The 15,614-nt window shown below is 35.9% G+C and overlaps 1 protein-coding gene and 1 long non-coding RNA gene across 15 annotated transcripts in view; one reads left to right on the top strand and one right to left on the bottom strand.

The window, feature by feature from the left end:
- LOC140632017 (uncharacterized) overlaps positions 1-15,614 on the bottom strand; it is a 52,286-nt gene that overhangs the window by 15,089 nt on the left and 21,583 nt on the right. Inside the window, exons 3-4 of one of the 3 annotated variants that reach the window (XR_012029521.1) lie at positions 14,997-15,135; positions 13,565-13,778 (exon numbers count right to left, since the gene is read on the bottom strand). The exons of 1 other annotated variant lie outside the window; for it this stretch is intronic. This is a non-coding gene — a long non-coding RNA (uncharacterized lncRNA). Of the gene's footprint in view, positions 1-13,564; positions 13,779-14,642; positions 15,136-15,614 lie in introns of those variants that run through there. One more of the 3 variants, XR_012029522.1, reaches the window with a different exon arrangement.
- Positions 1-15,614, top strand: part of CFAP70 (cilia and flagella associated protein 70) — a 96,564-nt gene that overhangs the window by 64,936 nt on the left and 16,014 nt on the right. For 11 of the 12 annotated variants that reach the window (XM_072823561.1, XM_072823553.1, XM_072823560.1 and 8 more), the window contains 6 exons: positions 2,034-2,167; positions 2,289-2,404; positions 2,604-2,831; positions 12,436-12,582; positions 13,118-13,239; positions 14,635-14,787. In XM_072823561.1, the coding sequence (XP_072679662.1) occupies positions 2,034-2,167; positions 2,289-2,404; positions 2,604-2,831; positions 12,436-12,582; positions 13,118-13,239; positions 14,635-14,787 (900 nt within the window). The remainder of the gene's footprint in view (positions 1-2,033; positions 2,168-2,288; positions 2,405-2,603; positions 2,832-12,435; positions 12,583-13,117; positions 13,240-14,634; positions 14,788-15,614) is intronic. The other variant, XM_072823556.1, reaches the window with a different exon arrangement.

Genomic DNA, 15,614 nt, shown 5'->3' with positions numbered 1-15,614 from the left:
TATATGACATTCTCTTTTTAATTGAAGTATAGTTGAATATAATATATTGCATTAGTTCTAGATATGCAATGTAGTTATTTGACAATTATATGCATTACTAAATGCTTATCACAACAAGCATATTTATTATGTCACCATACAAGTTATTACAATATTATTGACTATATTCCCTAAGGTGTATTTCTCATCCCTGTGAATTCCTTATTTTATAACTGGTGATTTGTACATCTTAATCCCTATTTTGCCCATCCTTCCATTCCTCCCTCTGGCAATCACCACTTTTCTCTATTTATGAATAAACTTCTGGTTTTGTTTGTTTGTTTTGTTTTTTAGATGCCACACATAAATGAAATCATATGGTATTTATCTTTTTCTGTCTGACTTTTTCACTTAGTGTATTACCTTCTAGGTCCATCCATGTTGTTGCAAATGGCAAGATGTCATTCTTTTTTATGACTGAATAATATTCTGTTGTATATCACATTTTCATTATACCGTTCATCTGTCAATGGATACTTAGATTGCTTCCATATCTTGGCTATTATAAATGATGTTTCAATAAACATAGTGGTGCATATCTTTTCAAATTACTGTTTAGGTTTTCTTCAAGTAAATGCCCAGAAGTGGAATTACTGGGTTGTATGGTGTTTATTTTCAATTTCCCAAGGCACCTCCATACTGTTTTCCATATTGGCTGCACCAATTTACATTCCCACCAACAGTTCACAAGTGTTCCTTTTTCTCTACATCCTCACCAACACTTGCTATTTCTTGCCTTTTTGATACTAGCTATTCTTACTGGTGTGAAGTGATAGCTCTTTGTGGTTTTGATTTACATTTCCCTGATAATTAGTGATGTTGAGCATATATTCACATATCTCTTGGACATCTGTATGTCTTTCTAAAAATGTCTGTTCAGATCCTCTTTCCATTTTTAATCATATTATTTGTTTTTTTGGTGTTGAGTTGTGTGGGGGGTGGAGGAATTGGCAAGTAGGTGAAGGGGATTAAGAGGTACAAACTTCCAGTTATAAAATAAATGAATCACAAACTTCCAGTTATAAGAGAAATAAGTTTAATAAATAAACCACTAAATAAATAAATAAATAAATAAATAAATAAATAAATAAAAAATAAATAAGAGAATTATAGCATAGAGAATATATAATAATTTTGTATTGTGACAGATGGTAACTATACTTGTGGTGAGCATCTTGTGATGCATATAATTGTCAAATCGCTATGTTGTGTATCTTAATAAATACAATATTGTACGTCAACTATACTTCAATAAAAAATAAAGTGTACAGTGGTGTTTAGTTTATTTACAGAATTGTGCAACCATCACCACAATCTAATTTTTACAAACAAATTTTTAAAAGATTTTATTTATTCATTTGAAAGAGAGAAGTAGGGATCCCTGGGTGGCGCAGCGGTTTGGTGCCTGCCTTTGGCCCAGGGCGCGATCCTGGAGACCCGGGATCGAATCCCACATCGGGCTCCCGGTGCATGGAGCCTGCTTCTCCCTCTGCCTGTGTCTCTGCCTCTCTCTCTCTCTCTCTCTCTCTGTGACTATCATAAATAAATAAAAATTTAAAAAAATTTAAAAAAAAAAAAAAAAAAAAAAAAAAAAAAAAAAAGAAAGAGAGAAGTATCAAGAGAGAACACGAGCAAGGAAGAGGAACAGAGGGAGAAGCAGGCTTCCCACAGAGCAGGGAGCCAAACTCAGGGCTTGATATAAAACGAATCTGGGTTCCTAAGTAGTTAGAGGAATTTATGGTGACCATTGACATTGACACTAAGAAGCAATGACTTGAAGATTTAATTTTAAAATTATTCCAATAATTATTTATTCACCACATACTATGAGCCAGAATAGTGACTGTGCTAGACATTCAGAATTCAGTGGTAAACAAAAAAAAAAGGACTTAATTTCTGCTATCATAAACTTAAAGTATTTATGGCATTATGTGCATAAAAAATATGACATAGTGTTACAATAACCTTGGTCTTCCTGATGCTTCATGGGATAGAGGTTGGTCCGGGAGCCACAGAATCTGGAACACTGGCTGGACTATGGTGCCTTCTGCCTTCTAACTGAGGACAACATCAAAGCACAGGAGTGTTTTCAAAAAGCCCTTTCTCTCAACCAGAATCATATCCAAAGGTATGGGTGAAAGGGAGATGAAGAATGAGTAGGAGCAGATAAGCTTTTATATGAAATATTCTTGGTTCCATGACTGTGACATGGGACCATGCTGTTAATTATGTTGGTGGTCTCTTCTCAGCTTGTTGCTCTGTGGTGTCCTGGCTGTCCTGATGGAGAACTATGAGCAGGCAGAAATTTTCTTTGAGGATGCTACTTGCTTGGAACCAACTAATGTTGTAGCCTGGACTCTACTTGGTATGGTATTTTCCTGTGATATAGATTGTGTTTTCTTCCATTATAAGATTCTCACTTTCTCTTTTCATTCTGTAATGGCTCATCACGTCGTTCTTACACTTTGGTAAGAATATGGGAAATACAAGTGAAATGTTGCAGTTCTTAAGTTTATGGTGGTGGAAAACTAGTCACATTTATTTCAACATCTTTATTTTTTCAGGTTTGTACTATGAAATTCAAAACAATGATATTCGAATGGAAATGGCATTTCATGAGGCCTTCAAACAACTTCAGGCACGAATGCTACAGGCACAAATAATGAAGCAGAGGAGCACTGGTACTGTTGAGTACATTGAAGAAGGAGGGAAAGTAGAAGAATCCAGTTTAGGCCCTTGGGGAATCACTAATGGTTCTTCTGCAACAGCAATTAAGGTGGAAGCCCCAGCAGGTAGGACCAGAAAATGGAAATAAGTGGCTATTGGGAAAAGTAATGGCCTTATGAATAGGACATGGCACGTAATAGGTATATAACACCCAGTTAAATAATTGTCAAATGAATCAGTAGACAGAGTTTTGAGTTGTCCCAGGGATACCAGGAAAGACTCCTTCTAAATAATTCCTCATTCATATGAATGAAAGTCTGAAGCTTTTACTGTTGCTATTTGGGTTTTTTAGTCTTAGAGAATTTACTGTTTCTGTGTATACATAAGAGGGGTACCATTGTAGAAGAGTAAATTTCTTTCATTTTCCCCTCACTTTCTTTAACAACATTCTCAATCTCTTTGTGATTATTTTTCTTTTTTTTTTCAAAGATTTTATTTATTTATTCATGATAGTCACAGAGAGAGAGAGAGAGAGAGGGGCAGAGACACAGGCAGAGAGAGAAGCAGGCTCCATGCACCGGGAGCCCGACGTGGGATTCGATCCCGGGTCTCCAGGATCGCGCCCTGGGCCAAAGGCAGGCGCCAAACCGCTGCGCCACCCAGGGATCCCTATTTTTCTTTTTTTTTTAAAGATTGATTTCTTTATTTTAGAAAGAGAGCATGAGCAGGAGGGGCAGAGGGAGAAAGAGAATCTCAAGCAGACTCCACGTTGAGCGCGGAGCCAGATGCCAGGCTTGATCTCAAGATGCTAAGATCATGACCTCACGTGAAACCAAGAGTCAGATGCTTAGTGGACTGTGCCACCCAGGCACCCTCTCCCACCCTTGTGATTCTCAAGTTTATTCATGTTTTTATAAACACACACACACACACACACACACACACACACACTCCCTTTTTCCCTGTTCTTCATTGCCATTCTCCTTTCCTCCATTTTAGGAAATCAATCATTCTAATGTGTTTAATATGTGTGCCTTTGTTTAATATGTATATGCCTTTCTTGCATATGTTATTTTGTTTATGTGTTATTGCATATTGTTATTTTACGTGCATGTATTTTTAATAGTTTGAGGTATAATTGACATTTCATAAACTGCACATATTTAACACATACAGTTTTATATGTTTGACGTATGAATATACCCATGAAAACATCACCACAATCAAGTTAATGAACATACCCCAAATCTCCAAAACTTTCCTTGTGCCCATTTTTTAAAAAATATTTTATTTATTTATTAATGAGAGACAGAGAGACAGAGAGAGAGAGGCAGAGACACAGGCAGAGGGAGAAAAGGAGCCTGCTGTGGGACTCGATCCCAGTCCCAAGATCATGCTCTGAGCCAAAGGCAGATGCTCAACCACTGAGCCACCCAGGCATCCCTCCTTGTGCCCATTTGAATCTCTTTCTCTGGCTCCCATTTCCAGACAACCAACCACCAAGTCTCTCTCTGTCACCATCAATGAGCTTGCATGTCTAAAATTTTAGAAATTTTCTAGAATTCTAAAATTCCCCAAATTCTCTAGAACTTCTAGAATTATTATTTTTTTTTAAATTTTTTTAAATCTTTATTTATTTATGATAGTCACAGAGAGAGAGAGAGAGAGGCAGAGACACAGGCAGAGGGAGAAGCAGGCTCCATGCACCAGGAGCCCGACGTGGGATTCGATCCCGGGTCTCCAGGATCGCGCCCTGGGCCAAAGGCAGGCGCCACACCGCTGCGCCACCCAGGGATCCCGAACTTCTAGAATTAAATAGAATTGCACAGTATGTTCTTTTTTCACTAAGCACAACTATTTTGAGATTCAAACATGCTGTTGCCTATATTAGTATTTCATCCCTTTTTATTGCTAAATAGTATCCCATTATATGGAGATACTACAATATGTTTATCTATTCACCTATTGATAGATATTTGGAGTGTTTCCAGTTTGGGACTATTAAAATAAAGCTGCTATGGATATTTGTCTACAAGTATTTTTATAGACATACACTTCCATTTCTTTGGGTTAATACTTAGGAGTTGAATTGCTGGGACTATGGGTTAGCAGTGTGCTTTTAATTTTATTTTTTTCTATTTTTAAAAAATTTATTTAAATTCAATTAACATATAGTGAGCGTATTATTAGTTTCAGAGGTAGAGTTCAGTGATTCATAAGTCTTATATAACACCCAGTGCTTATTACATCATGTGTTCTCCTTAATGTCCATCACCCATTTACGCCTTCCTCACACTCCCCTCCCCTCCAACAAACCTCATTTTGTTTCCTATGTTAAGAGTCTCTTATGGTTTGTGTCCCTCTCTGATTTTTGTATTGTTTTATTTTTCCCTCCCTTCCCCTGTGCTTCTGTTTTATTTCTTAAATTCCATATATGAATGCAATCATCTGATAATTGGCTTTCTCATATTGACTTGTTTTACTTAGCATAATACTCTTGAGTTCCACCCATGTCATTGCAAATGGCAAGATATCTTTTTTTGGGGATGGCTGGATAATGATATATATATATATAGTGTGTGTATACTATATATATATATATAATATATACAATATATATACAATATACATACTATATATATATCATCCTCTATATATTTATCTGTCAATGGATATCTGAGCTCTTTCCATAGTTTGGCTATTGTGGACATTGCTGCTGTAAACATTGGGGTTCAGGTGCCCCTTTGGGTCACTACATTTGTATCTCTGGGGTAAATACCTAGTAGTTCAATTGCCGGGTTATAGGGTAGCTCTATTTTCAATTTTTTGAGGAACTTCCATACTGTTTTTTTTCCAGAGTAGCTTCACTAGCTTGCATTCCCACCAACAGTGTAAGAGGATTCCCCTTTTTCTGCATCCTTCCTGACATCTGTCATTTCCTGACTTCTTAGTTTTATATACTTTTAATTTTCTAAACATATGGGGAATTTTCCAGGTATCTTTGTTTTTTATCTATAATTTAATTTCATTGTGGTTAGAAAACACACTTTGCATATTTGAATCCTTTTAAATTTATTTTGATTTGTTCTGTGATCCAGCAAAGGATCTATCTTGATAAATGTTCCATATTCATTTGAAAAGAATGTGTATTCTGCTGCTGTTAAGCATTCTATAGAATTTTAGGTTAAATTAGTTGATACATTCAACTCTCCTATATCCTTTGTAGTTATATGTCTTTAAAGTTTTGTTTTAATAGTTCTTCTTGCCTCATATTTCCTTTAACTTTATATTTGTTTTATATTCAAGGTTATTTGGATTCCATCCTTGAAAGTGATGCTAAATAGGCATCCAGTTTTATTTTTCTCTATATAGAAAAATAAAATTTTTCTCAAAATTATCTATTAAACAACTGTCTTTTCTGTTTTGTTGTAAAGTATATGTCTCCAAGCTTTTTATTCTGTCTTACTGGTCTGATCTTAAAACAATATTATATCCTTTTTATTGCTGTGGTGTTGTAGTGTGCCTTAATATCTGGTATATTAGGTTCTCCCATTTACTTGCCTCCCATTTTTATATCTGACTTGCCTATTAATGGACTTTATTTATCTATATTTATTTTTAAAAATTTCTTTAGAGCACTTTATTTTATTTAATATGCACTAAAAATATTTACCTCTTAGTTATGTCTAATACTTTTACTGAGTAATCTACTGTCTGAACTGCAGAAGTTGAAGTTTTAAAAAAGGCAAATGATTTACCACAAATCTGTTGACACCTGAAAAACATCTAATGGCAAGTCTTCTGTTTTGGTCATTTTATATTCTAAGGTGTCCATACAAAAGTAGGACTAAATTTTTTAATCTAACAAAAGAGAAGCCTGTACACAGTCTGAAACACACATCTTAGATCTGAGCATCACAAATAAAGAGAAGAAAAATGAAACCAAGCCAAAGTGGTTTATCTGCCTCAGGCACTGAACTCAGGTTACTAAAGGTGGGTTTAGTCCAGTAACCATTCAAGTGGGGATTGGCTCATTTTTAGGATTTACTTCCAGGCCTCTTCTGAGTCCATTAAGCCCCCAGTCAATGCAGATGTCCCACTTGATGGACAGATGAGTAATCTAACCCCACTGGGTTTATTTCAATAGTTTGATATGTGATAAGCTGCTTCTGAAGATTTTCTGAGAAGTCTGTTCTCTATTAAAATAAGATAGAACCTCAAAATATGAATGTGAACATTTTCTAATGTTATAGACAACATATATTACAAATCCACTCTTATAGGAATATTAGTAAGAATACAAATTAGCTTAAAAAACAGGCTCATGGGCAGCCTGGGTGGCTCAGCGGTTTAGCACCGCCTTGAGCCCAGGGCCTGATCCTGGAGACCCGGGATCAAGTCCCATGTCGTGCTCCCTGCATGGAGCCTGCTTCTCCCTCTGCCTGTGTCTCTGCCTCTCTCTCTCTCTCTCTCTCTCTCTCTCTGTGTGTCTCTCATGAATAATAAATAAAATCTTAAAAAAAAAACAGGCTCATCTATATGTATTTTATAGTGAGTTTATCAAGTACATAAACAATCCAGTTGAAGTTTTTATTTGGACCTCACTGAACTTATTATTTTAGGGATAACATCTATGTTATTAAATCATTCTATCCAAGTATGAGGAAGGTCTTTCCATATCCTCAGATCTTCTTCTGTGTCCTTTATTAAAGTTATAGCATTTTCTCCAATGAGGCTCTGTTTAAGTAATTCATAATAACCTTTTGGATAACACTGCTACCATAAAGAACCTTACTTTAATTTTATTTTCTCATTGGTTATTGCTGGTATTTTTTAGTGTATGCTATTGATTTTGACATTTTATTTGTTTTTAAAATTTTATTTATTTATTTATTCATAGAGATGCAGAGAGAGAGAGAGACAGAGACACAGGCAGAGGGAGAAGCAGGCTCCATGCAGAGAGCCTGACGTGGGACTCGATCCCGGGACTCCAGGATCATGCCCTCGGCTGCAGGCGGCGCTAAACCGGGGCGCCACCGGGGCTGCCCGATTTTGACATTTTAGATTTTAGTGTATTCTGTTGTTTTTAGATTGAATTTGTATATGTCTCTTGTTTGACTTTTATTGATTCTAGTAGATAATTAATTGTATTTTTTTTCTAGAATATGATTATCATATTATCTGCTAATAACAATAATGTTAGTGTTACCTTTTCCCTCCCAATTCTCAAACTACTTATGTTTTCTTACTACCTCCAATAATATATTTTATGTTAGTCATGGTGGTCAATTGTATCTTCTTTCCTATCTCAATGGGAATGAATTTTAAATTCGGCTATTAAATATAAAATATACTGTAAGCTCTGTCAAAAAACATTTATAGAATTAAGGAGATCCTTTCTATTCTTAATTTTCAAGGAATTTTTTTTATTCACAGCTGTTAGACTTTATCAAATTTTTTTCTGCATTAGTTGAAAAAAGTAAAATAATTTTCTTTATTATTTTACTATTTTATTATCATCTGTGCTGTTGAAGTTATGTATATATAATTGTATTCTTATGTAGAAATACAATATAATGGTATGCTCTTATGCAGCTCTTCCTAACTCTGCATTCAGTGATATAACATTGGTTGCGTGAAATCAGCTATGATAGACAAACACTACAAACCAGACTTCATACATATTCAAAAGCCAATTGTTGAACATTTACCAGCTCACTACTTGATATATAAGAAAACCTCAAGTATTTGTAAATTAAACAATACACTTCTAAATAACCCATAGATCAAAGAAGAAATCACAAAATAGTTTGAACTGAATGATAACCCAACAAATCAAAATTTGTAAGATGAACTATATTAGTTCCCAGAGGGAAATTTATAGCTTTAAATGCCTCTATTAAAAAATAAGAAAGATCTAAAACCAATTATCCAAGATTCTATCTTAAGAAGCTAGAAATAAATTAAGTCCAAAGTAAGTAAAAGGAAAAAATAATAAAGATCAGAGTAGATGTCAATGAAATGGAAAATAGACAAGAATAAAGAAAATTAATGAGGCTAGTTGTAGATTCTTTGAAAAGATCAATTAATAGATAAATCTGATTAGAAAAAAGAGAAGATACATAGTACCAATATCACAAATGAAAGAGGGGACACTACTGCAAATCTTATAGATATTAGAAAGATAATAAGGGAAATTATTAATAATGTCAACAAATTTAACAACTTGTATGAAATGTAAATACCTTGACAGACATACAAAGCTTAATCAGAAAGAAAGAAAATCTGAATAATCAAGACAAAGAAAACTCCAGGCCTACCCCATTCCTATCATAAACTTAGAAAATATAAGACGGAATACTTCCCACAGTTTGACCATAATTATCACTGTCATATTCAAAATCAGACAAATCCATCCCAAGAAGAGTACACACCAATAGCCTTCTTGAACCTGGACATAAAAAATTATTAATATTACTCCATAAATTTTAGCAGCATATATAAAAGATAACATTGAAGGAAGTTTGATCTTACATTTGAAAATCAATGTGATTTACCACTAGAATAGCTAATTAAAAAAAAAAGATAATACTAAGCAATGGCAAGGTTATAGAGTAGCTGGAACTCTCAAACATTTTTGGTGGGAGTGCCATATGGTAATAGCCACTTGGAAAAACCGCAGTTTAAAACAAGTTAAACACATATGTGCCAGCAATTTCACCCTAGCTATTTACCCAAGAGAAATGAAGACATTGCAAAGATTTGTACACAAATGTTCATAGCAGATTTATTTATAGCAGGCAAAAACTGGAAACAATCAAACTGCCTATCAATAGGTGAAGGGATAGTAAATTTTCTCATATCTACACAATCAAAAACTACTCAACAATAAAAAGAAACAAATCATGTTTGTTACATATAACAAATCATGTTATATACAACATGGATAAATCTCAGAAACATTATGCTAAGTGAATAAGCCAGATGCAAAAGAGTACATATTATATGATTCAATTTAAGTGAAATTCTAGAAAAGGCAAAACTAATCTGTATTGACAGAAAGCAGATTAATGGTTGCCTTGGGCTTGGAGTTGAGGATTAACTTCAAAGAACACAAGAGAGCTTTTTGGGGTGTTAGAAATCTTTTGTATCTTGATTGTGATAGTGATTACCTAAATGTATACATTTGTTAAAATGCACTGAAGTATATACTTAAAGGGGAACACTTTATTATATATAAATTATACCTCAAAAATTGAATATTAGTATTTTTCATTAAGATCATCACGTACTCTTCAGTCATCAGTCTGAAGTATTTAACCATTCTCTTTCCTTAAATACAGTGTAGCATTGCCTCCTACATCTCCCAACAGTTTGGGTTTTCTTTGTTAGATTCTCTTATTATACTCATTACATGTAATCATCTCCCAATAATGTAGTTTACTTTCTAAGAGTTCACCTGCACTCACATTTTCCATTTACTGATAACTCTCAAATCTCTATATTTAGCCCTAACATCCCTCTAGAACCTAGGAGCTGGATTTTCCTTCTTTCTTTCTTTCTTTCTTTCTTTCTTTCTTTCTTTCTTTCTTTCTTTCTTTCTTTCTTTCTTTCTTTCTTTCTTTCTTCTTTCTTTCTTTCTTTCTCTTTCTTTCTTTCTCTTTCTTTCTTTCTTTCTTTCTTTCTTTCTTTCTTTCTTTCTTTCTTTCTTTCTTTTTGCTTTTTATTTAAGGAGCTGGATTTCTACTAGTAAACTCAACTCCTCATCTCCCAAATTGATTTTACATTGCTTTATTAAGCACCCAAGATCATGATCTCAGAGTCATTCCTGTTTCCTCTTCCTTTCTAGATTGAACTTCTAGAACTTCCCTATAGTGGGTTAATTCTCAAGACTATCTAGTTTTCTTTCAAAATGCTCCTTGTGGGATGCCTGAGTGGCTCAGGGGTTGAGCATCTGCTTTTGGCTTGGGGTATGATCCTGAGTCCTGGAATTGAGTCTTGCATTGGGCTCTGCCTGTGTCTCTGCCTCTCTCTGTATGTCTCTCATAAGCAAATAAAGTCTTTTTTTTTTAATTTTTATTTATTTATGATAGTCACAGAGAGAGAGAGAGAGGCAGAGACACAGGCAGAGGGAGAAGCAGGGTCCATGCACCGGGAGCCCGATGTGGGATTTGATCCCGGGTCTCCAGGATCGCGCCCTGGGCCAAAGGCAGGCGCCAAACCGCTGCGCCACCCAGGGATCCCAATAAAGTCTTTTTAAAAAGGCTCCTTGCATCTTCCCTTTAAGCTTCCACACTACTTTTCATTACCAAATATCCAGATTGTTGTGACAGCCTTACTAAAACCTCTTTGTCCTCATCTGTATTGTTTTTCTCCTTGCTACAAAGCACTGCTAATCTTCATAAAATACCACTTTTCATCTTCTAATTTTTCTGTTTAAAACCCTATTGTTTTCTCCTTTTGCCTACAGAAGAAAAATCCTAGCATTAAAATATCAGTACAGTCTAACTCCGACCTGTCTTTCCCTTAATTTTCTCTAGGAAACCCTCAATACCCACTAATATAATTAGCCTGCTACTTCTGTGTTTTTTGCCAATAGCATGGTCTCAGTATTAAACGCACCTCCCCCTCTACCTATCCAACTTTCAAAGCCATATCTTTTGCTCTAGCTGAGGGTGACCTCTTCTTGGGAGGTCATCTGGCACTGGTCATTTCCCGCCTGGCATTGCTTTTTATTTTTATTCATCATACATTTATTTATTTGAAAGGCAGCAAGGCATGTTCAAGAGCTTCAGCAAATTATTTAACTTCTCTGTGATTCACTTTGCTTAAAGGAGCATAGTGAATGTTTTGTGAGATTATACATTAAAGTTATTAGTACAATTTTTAGTACAATTCCTGGCATATAGTCATGCTCAAATATAGCCACTAATGATGATGATGACAATGATGATAGTGGTGATTTTTGAACACTAAGAACAGAATTCCTGTCCTTCAGGAGTTTGAATTTAATCTAAAAATATATTAGCTTTCTCATTTAGATCCTTAACATTCTGGATTTAGCAAATAGCTTTTGTAATAGGTATTTCTTTGACATGATCATGACTCAGGCTAGCAGCAGGGTTGGACTAGGGGTCATAGTTATAGAAGCTGTGCTGTCTATTTGGCTTGAACTTTTTAAATTATTCAGAAATATAAAAAGTCTGGGGCACCTGGCTGGCTCAGTCAGTGGAGCATGTGACTCTTGATCTCAGGGTTATACGTTTGAGCCCATATTGGGTGTAGAGATTACTTAAAAACAAAATCTTTAAAAAGAAAGAAATATAAAAAGTCTATAAAACAGGTTTATTCATGCAATATTTAGGAAATATGCTTCTGGGATCCCTGGGTGGTGCAGCGGTTTGGTGCCTGCCTTTGGCCCAGGGCGCGATCCTGGAGATTCGGGATCGAATCCCACGTCGGGCTCCCAGTGCATGGAGCCTGCTTCTCCCTTTGCCTATGTCTCTGCCTCTCTCTCTCTCTCTGTGTGTGACTATCATAAATAAATAAAATTTTTTAAAAAAGGAAATATGCTTCTTATACTTTGAATATAATGATATTTTATATCCTGTAATAACCTTTTAATATCTAATATAGGAAGGGTTTTTCTTTCTTTTTTTCTTTTTTTTTCTTTTTATTTATTTTTTTTTGGGGGGGGTTTCTTTCCTCATTAAAGTTTAATCTATTTAGGACCATCCATTCTAGATGACTTTCTTGAAGAATCCTCCAAACTGCAGTCTGACTCACGAGAACACATTATATCCACACAATCTCAGGATCCAACTATCAGCCAAAAACCATCCAACATACTTCTCAAGGAGATGCCAGTGAAAAAAGGTACTTAGAAATAAAGATTTCCACTTGAAAGAAGGGCATAAACAAACTAGACAAGGATGAAAATTATTATGATGACCAATATGGCAATCTTAACTTGTTTGAAGTTGATTATTTGTCATATTGCCTAAGTTCCTTCATATGAAGTTAGGTTCTGATAATCTGAACTCTGTAGTGCAACTCTCTCAATAAGCAAGGATTTGTATTTAGCTCGGAGAAGGGGCTAACTACAGACTTATGATTAGAGTATCTACAGGTTGTGTTTCACATTCAGGAAGATCTGAATACTTTTAATAACCATTTTATTTGGTTGTGACATGAATTTGCGACCACCAGTAGTCTAACCTTGAGCACTTTTGAGATCTTTGGGCACTGTTGCCCTAAAGGAATCTATTGCTTTTCAGACCATAACCTCTTTCATATATTAGATTAGAATTTTCTCCTTGCTATCTTGGTAGTAATGTAGCTCACTGCCTGAGCTTCTGACATTTTTTTCCTTTACATCTAATCATCTCTTCTTTTAATATAATATTTTCAGAAACATCAAAATGTCAAGATTCATCAATCGTTTTGTATCCTAGCCCTTATGGTGTTTCCCAAACTCCTGCCACCATCTTCATGGAGACCATACGTTTCTTGATGAAAGTCAATGCTGTGCAGGTCAGAATATTTGGGAAAGGGCAAGTAGATGGAAATATTTTAGTGAACTACTTCTTCAATCCATACTGGTATCTTTCCAAGCTTTAATATGTATGATGCAGAAATCAAATATGCTTTTGAGAGTATACTGTAGGCCCAATGGTATGAACATCCAAATATGAACCACTCTCTACAGAGAGCATCAGAAGACCATACTGCAAATCTGTTCCCTCAGAATACCAGCAGAGCAAAATCAGACTCTAAAGGATATATATTTATTATCAGAACTCATATTTATGTGAGTGTTGGGGGTTCACAGGAGCCTAATCATATACCCTTCTTCCTTTCTAGGTTGTAAACAATTATAAACATATACATGATACTATATGAGGGAATAAAAATATTATTTTTTTATTTGTATAATTAGGCTGGAGATGTGACTAGCCTCAGATTTGACTTACTTATGCAGTCATGGGTAGAGCTACTGGAGAATTGTCCCTTCCTCCCAGAGAAGAGCGTCCTGTGAGGTCTGCCTACCACACGGGAAACAAGAAATATATCTGTGAAGCAAGCAGTAGGAGAAAGAGCAAAATGCAGTAGCCAGGAGACTTGGCCTTGATCCTGAAGAGTGCATGTTCCACTTAAGGGTGGAGTAGGCCACATTAAACAGGAGCTTTTAACACATTTCCCAATAGAGAAACAGGCTTTCTGTCTCCCGGATTAAATAAGTCACTATCCCCCCCTTCTCCAGGGCAAAGAGCCAGAAATGTATGTAGAGGGAACAGCTCCAGAACCTCTTCTTACTATTTTTCTAAGAAGATGTAAGTGTTAATGGGAGTTGGGAGAAGAAAAGAAGGGCTCTTCCTTCTGCTTAGAAAGTACATCTGACTTTGTCAAATTTGCAAGCCTTATATAGCATTAACAACAAAGAATAGCCCAAAGTATAAAACTGGCAAACATAAATAAGAGGTTTTCAGAAACAGGTATTTATGTTTCCAAGACCTTGAGTTTAGAATTTTAGAAAAGGAGGTTTTGCCTCACTGTCAGTTTTCTGAATAATTACAGCTGCCTGAAAAAGTTACCTCATGTGTCAGTGGGGTGGTTAATGTGTTTTTTATCTGCTGCATAATAAGTATATGCAAAAACTCACCTAGTATGCTCACCAGCAAGACCAGAATTGTGCAGTACTGCAGATTTTTCACTTTGAAATGTCTACATCTGGTGACTAGGTAGAATACCTGGTAATGGACCCATGATGTGCTGAATCTTTATAATTCACCTCTAACCTTTTGAGGTTGATAATCATTTCATTTCTTATTTGTTATTATCAGGGACATAATATTCAACTGCAAGAGCTAAGGTACTGATACAATGCAGCTATTTACATATTCCTTATAATCTAATTTTTCCTTATAGTATGTGCACAGAGTGCTTGCACATGAGCTGTTATGCCCTCAAGGAGGCCCCAGCTGTGAGTATTACTTGGTGCTGGCCCAGACACACCTTCTCAAGAAGGACTTCGCCAAGGCAGAGGAATGCCTTCAACAAGCAGCTCAAATGGACTACCTGGTAATAACTTTGCTAGAACATCTTGAGTATAGTTTGGAGGGAGGCAAGCAGGCTTTCTTAAAGGTGGTGATGCCATATCACAGATAGATTTCTGGTTACCAGAAGTGGAGGTCATCAACTTTCAGTAAACTCATTTATTTCATTCTGTTCGTTTTTCTCAAGCAGTTATGAGTTTTGCAAGGGGCAGAGAAAAGGATAAGGAAGGATACCTCTTTAGGGCAGCCCTGATGGCCCAGCGGTTTGGCGCTGCTTTCGGCCTGGGGTATAATCGAATCCCACGTCAGGTTCCCTGCATGAAGACTGCTTCTCCCTCTGCCTGTGTCTCTGCCTCTCTCTCTTTCTCTCTCTCTGTCATGAATAAATAAAATAAAATTTAAAAAAAGGATATCTCTTTAGCAGAGAGCTGATCTATTTCAAGTTTTCCGGACTTCTGTTTTCATATTGTGAACATTCTCTTGGTTTGTTTGAATGTGTTTTTTTTTTTTGCTTTTTTTTTTTTTAACTTTTATTTATTCATGATAGGCACACAGTGAGAGAGAGAGAGGCAGAGACATAGGCAGAGGGAGAAGCAGGCTCCATGCACCGGGAGCCTGACGTGGGATTCGATTCCGGGTCTCCAGGATCGCGCCCTGGGCCAAAGGCAGGCGCCAAACCGCTGCGCCACCCAGGGATCCCTGAATGTTTTACTTAATATTTACCCCAAAGACAAAATAGTTTTGAAAAATGCAAGAAAGAAATGAGGGGGCAGACCTAGAAAAATACTCCCCCCGCCCAACTAAATGGCTCTCTTTCTAATTGAGTGCTATTAGAAAAAGAAAAGGACTTAA

This window comes from Canis lupus, chromosome 4 (assembly GCF_048164855.1).
Source record: "Canis lupus baileyi chromosome 4, mCanLup2.hap1, whole genome shotgun sequence".
NCBI classification, from domain to species: Eukaryota; Metazoa; Chordata; class Mammalia; order Carnivora; family Canidae; genus Canis; species Canis lupus.
This window is presented reverse-complemented; position numbering and strand designations above follow the sequence as displayed.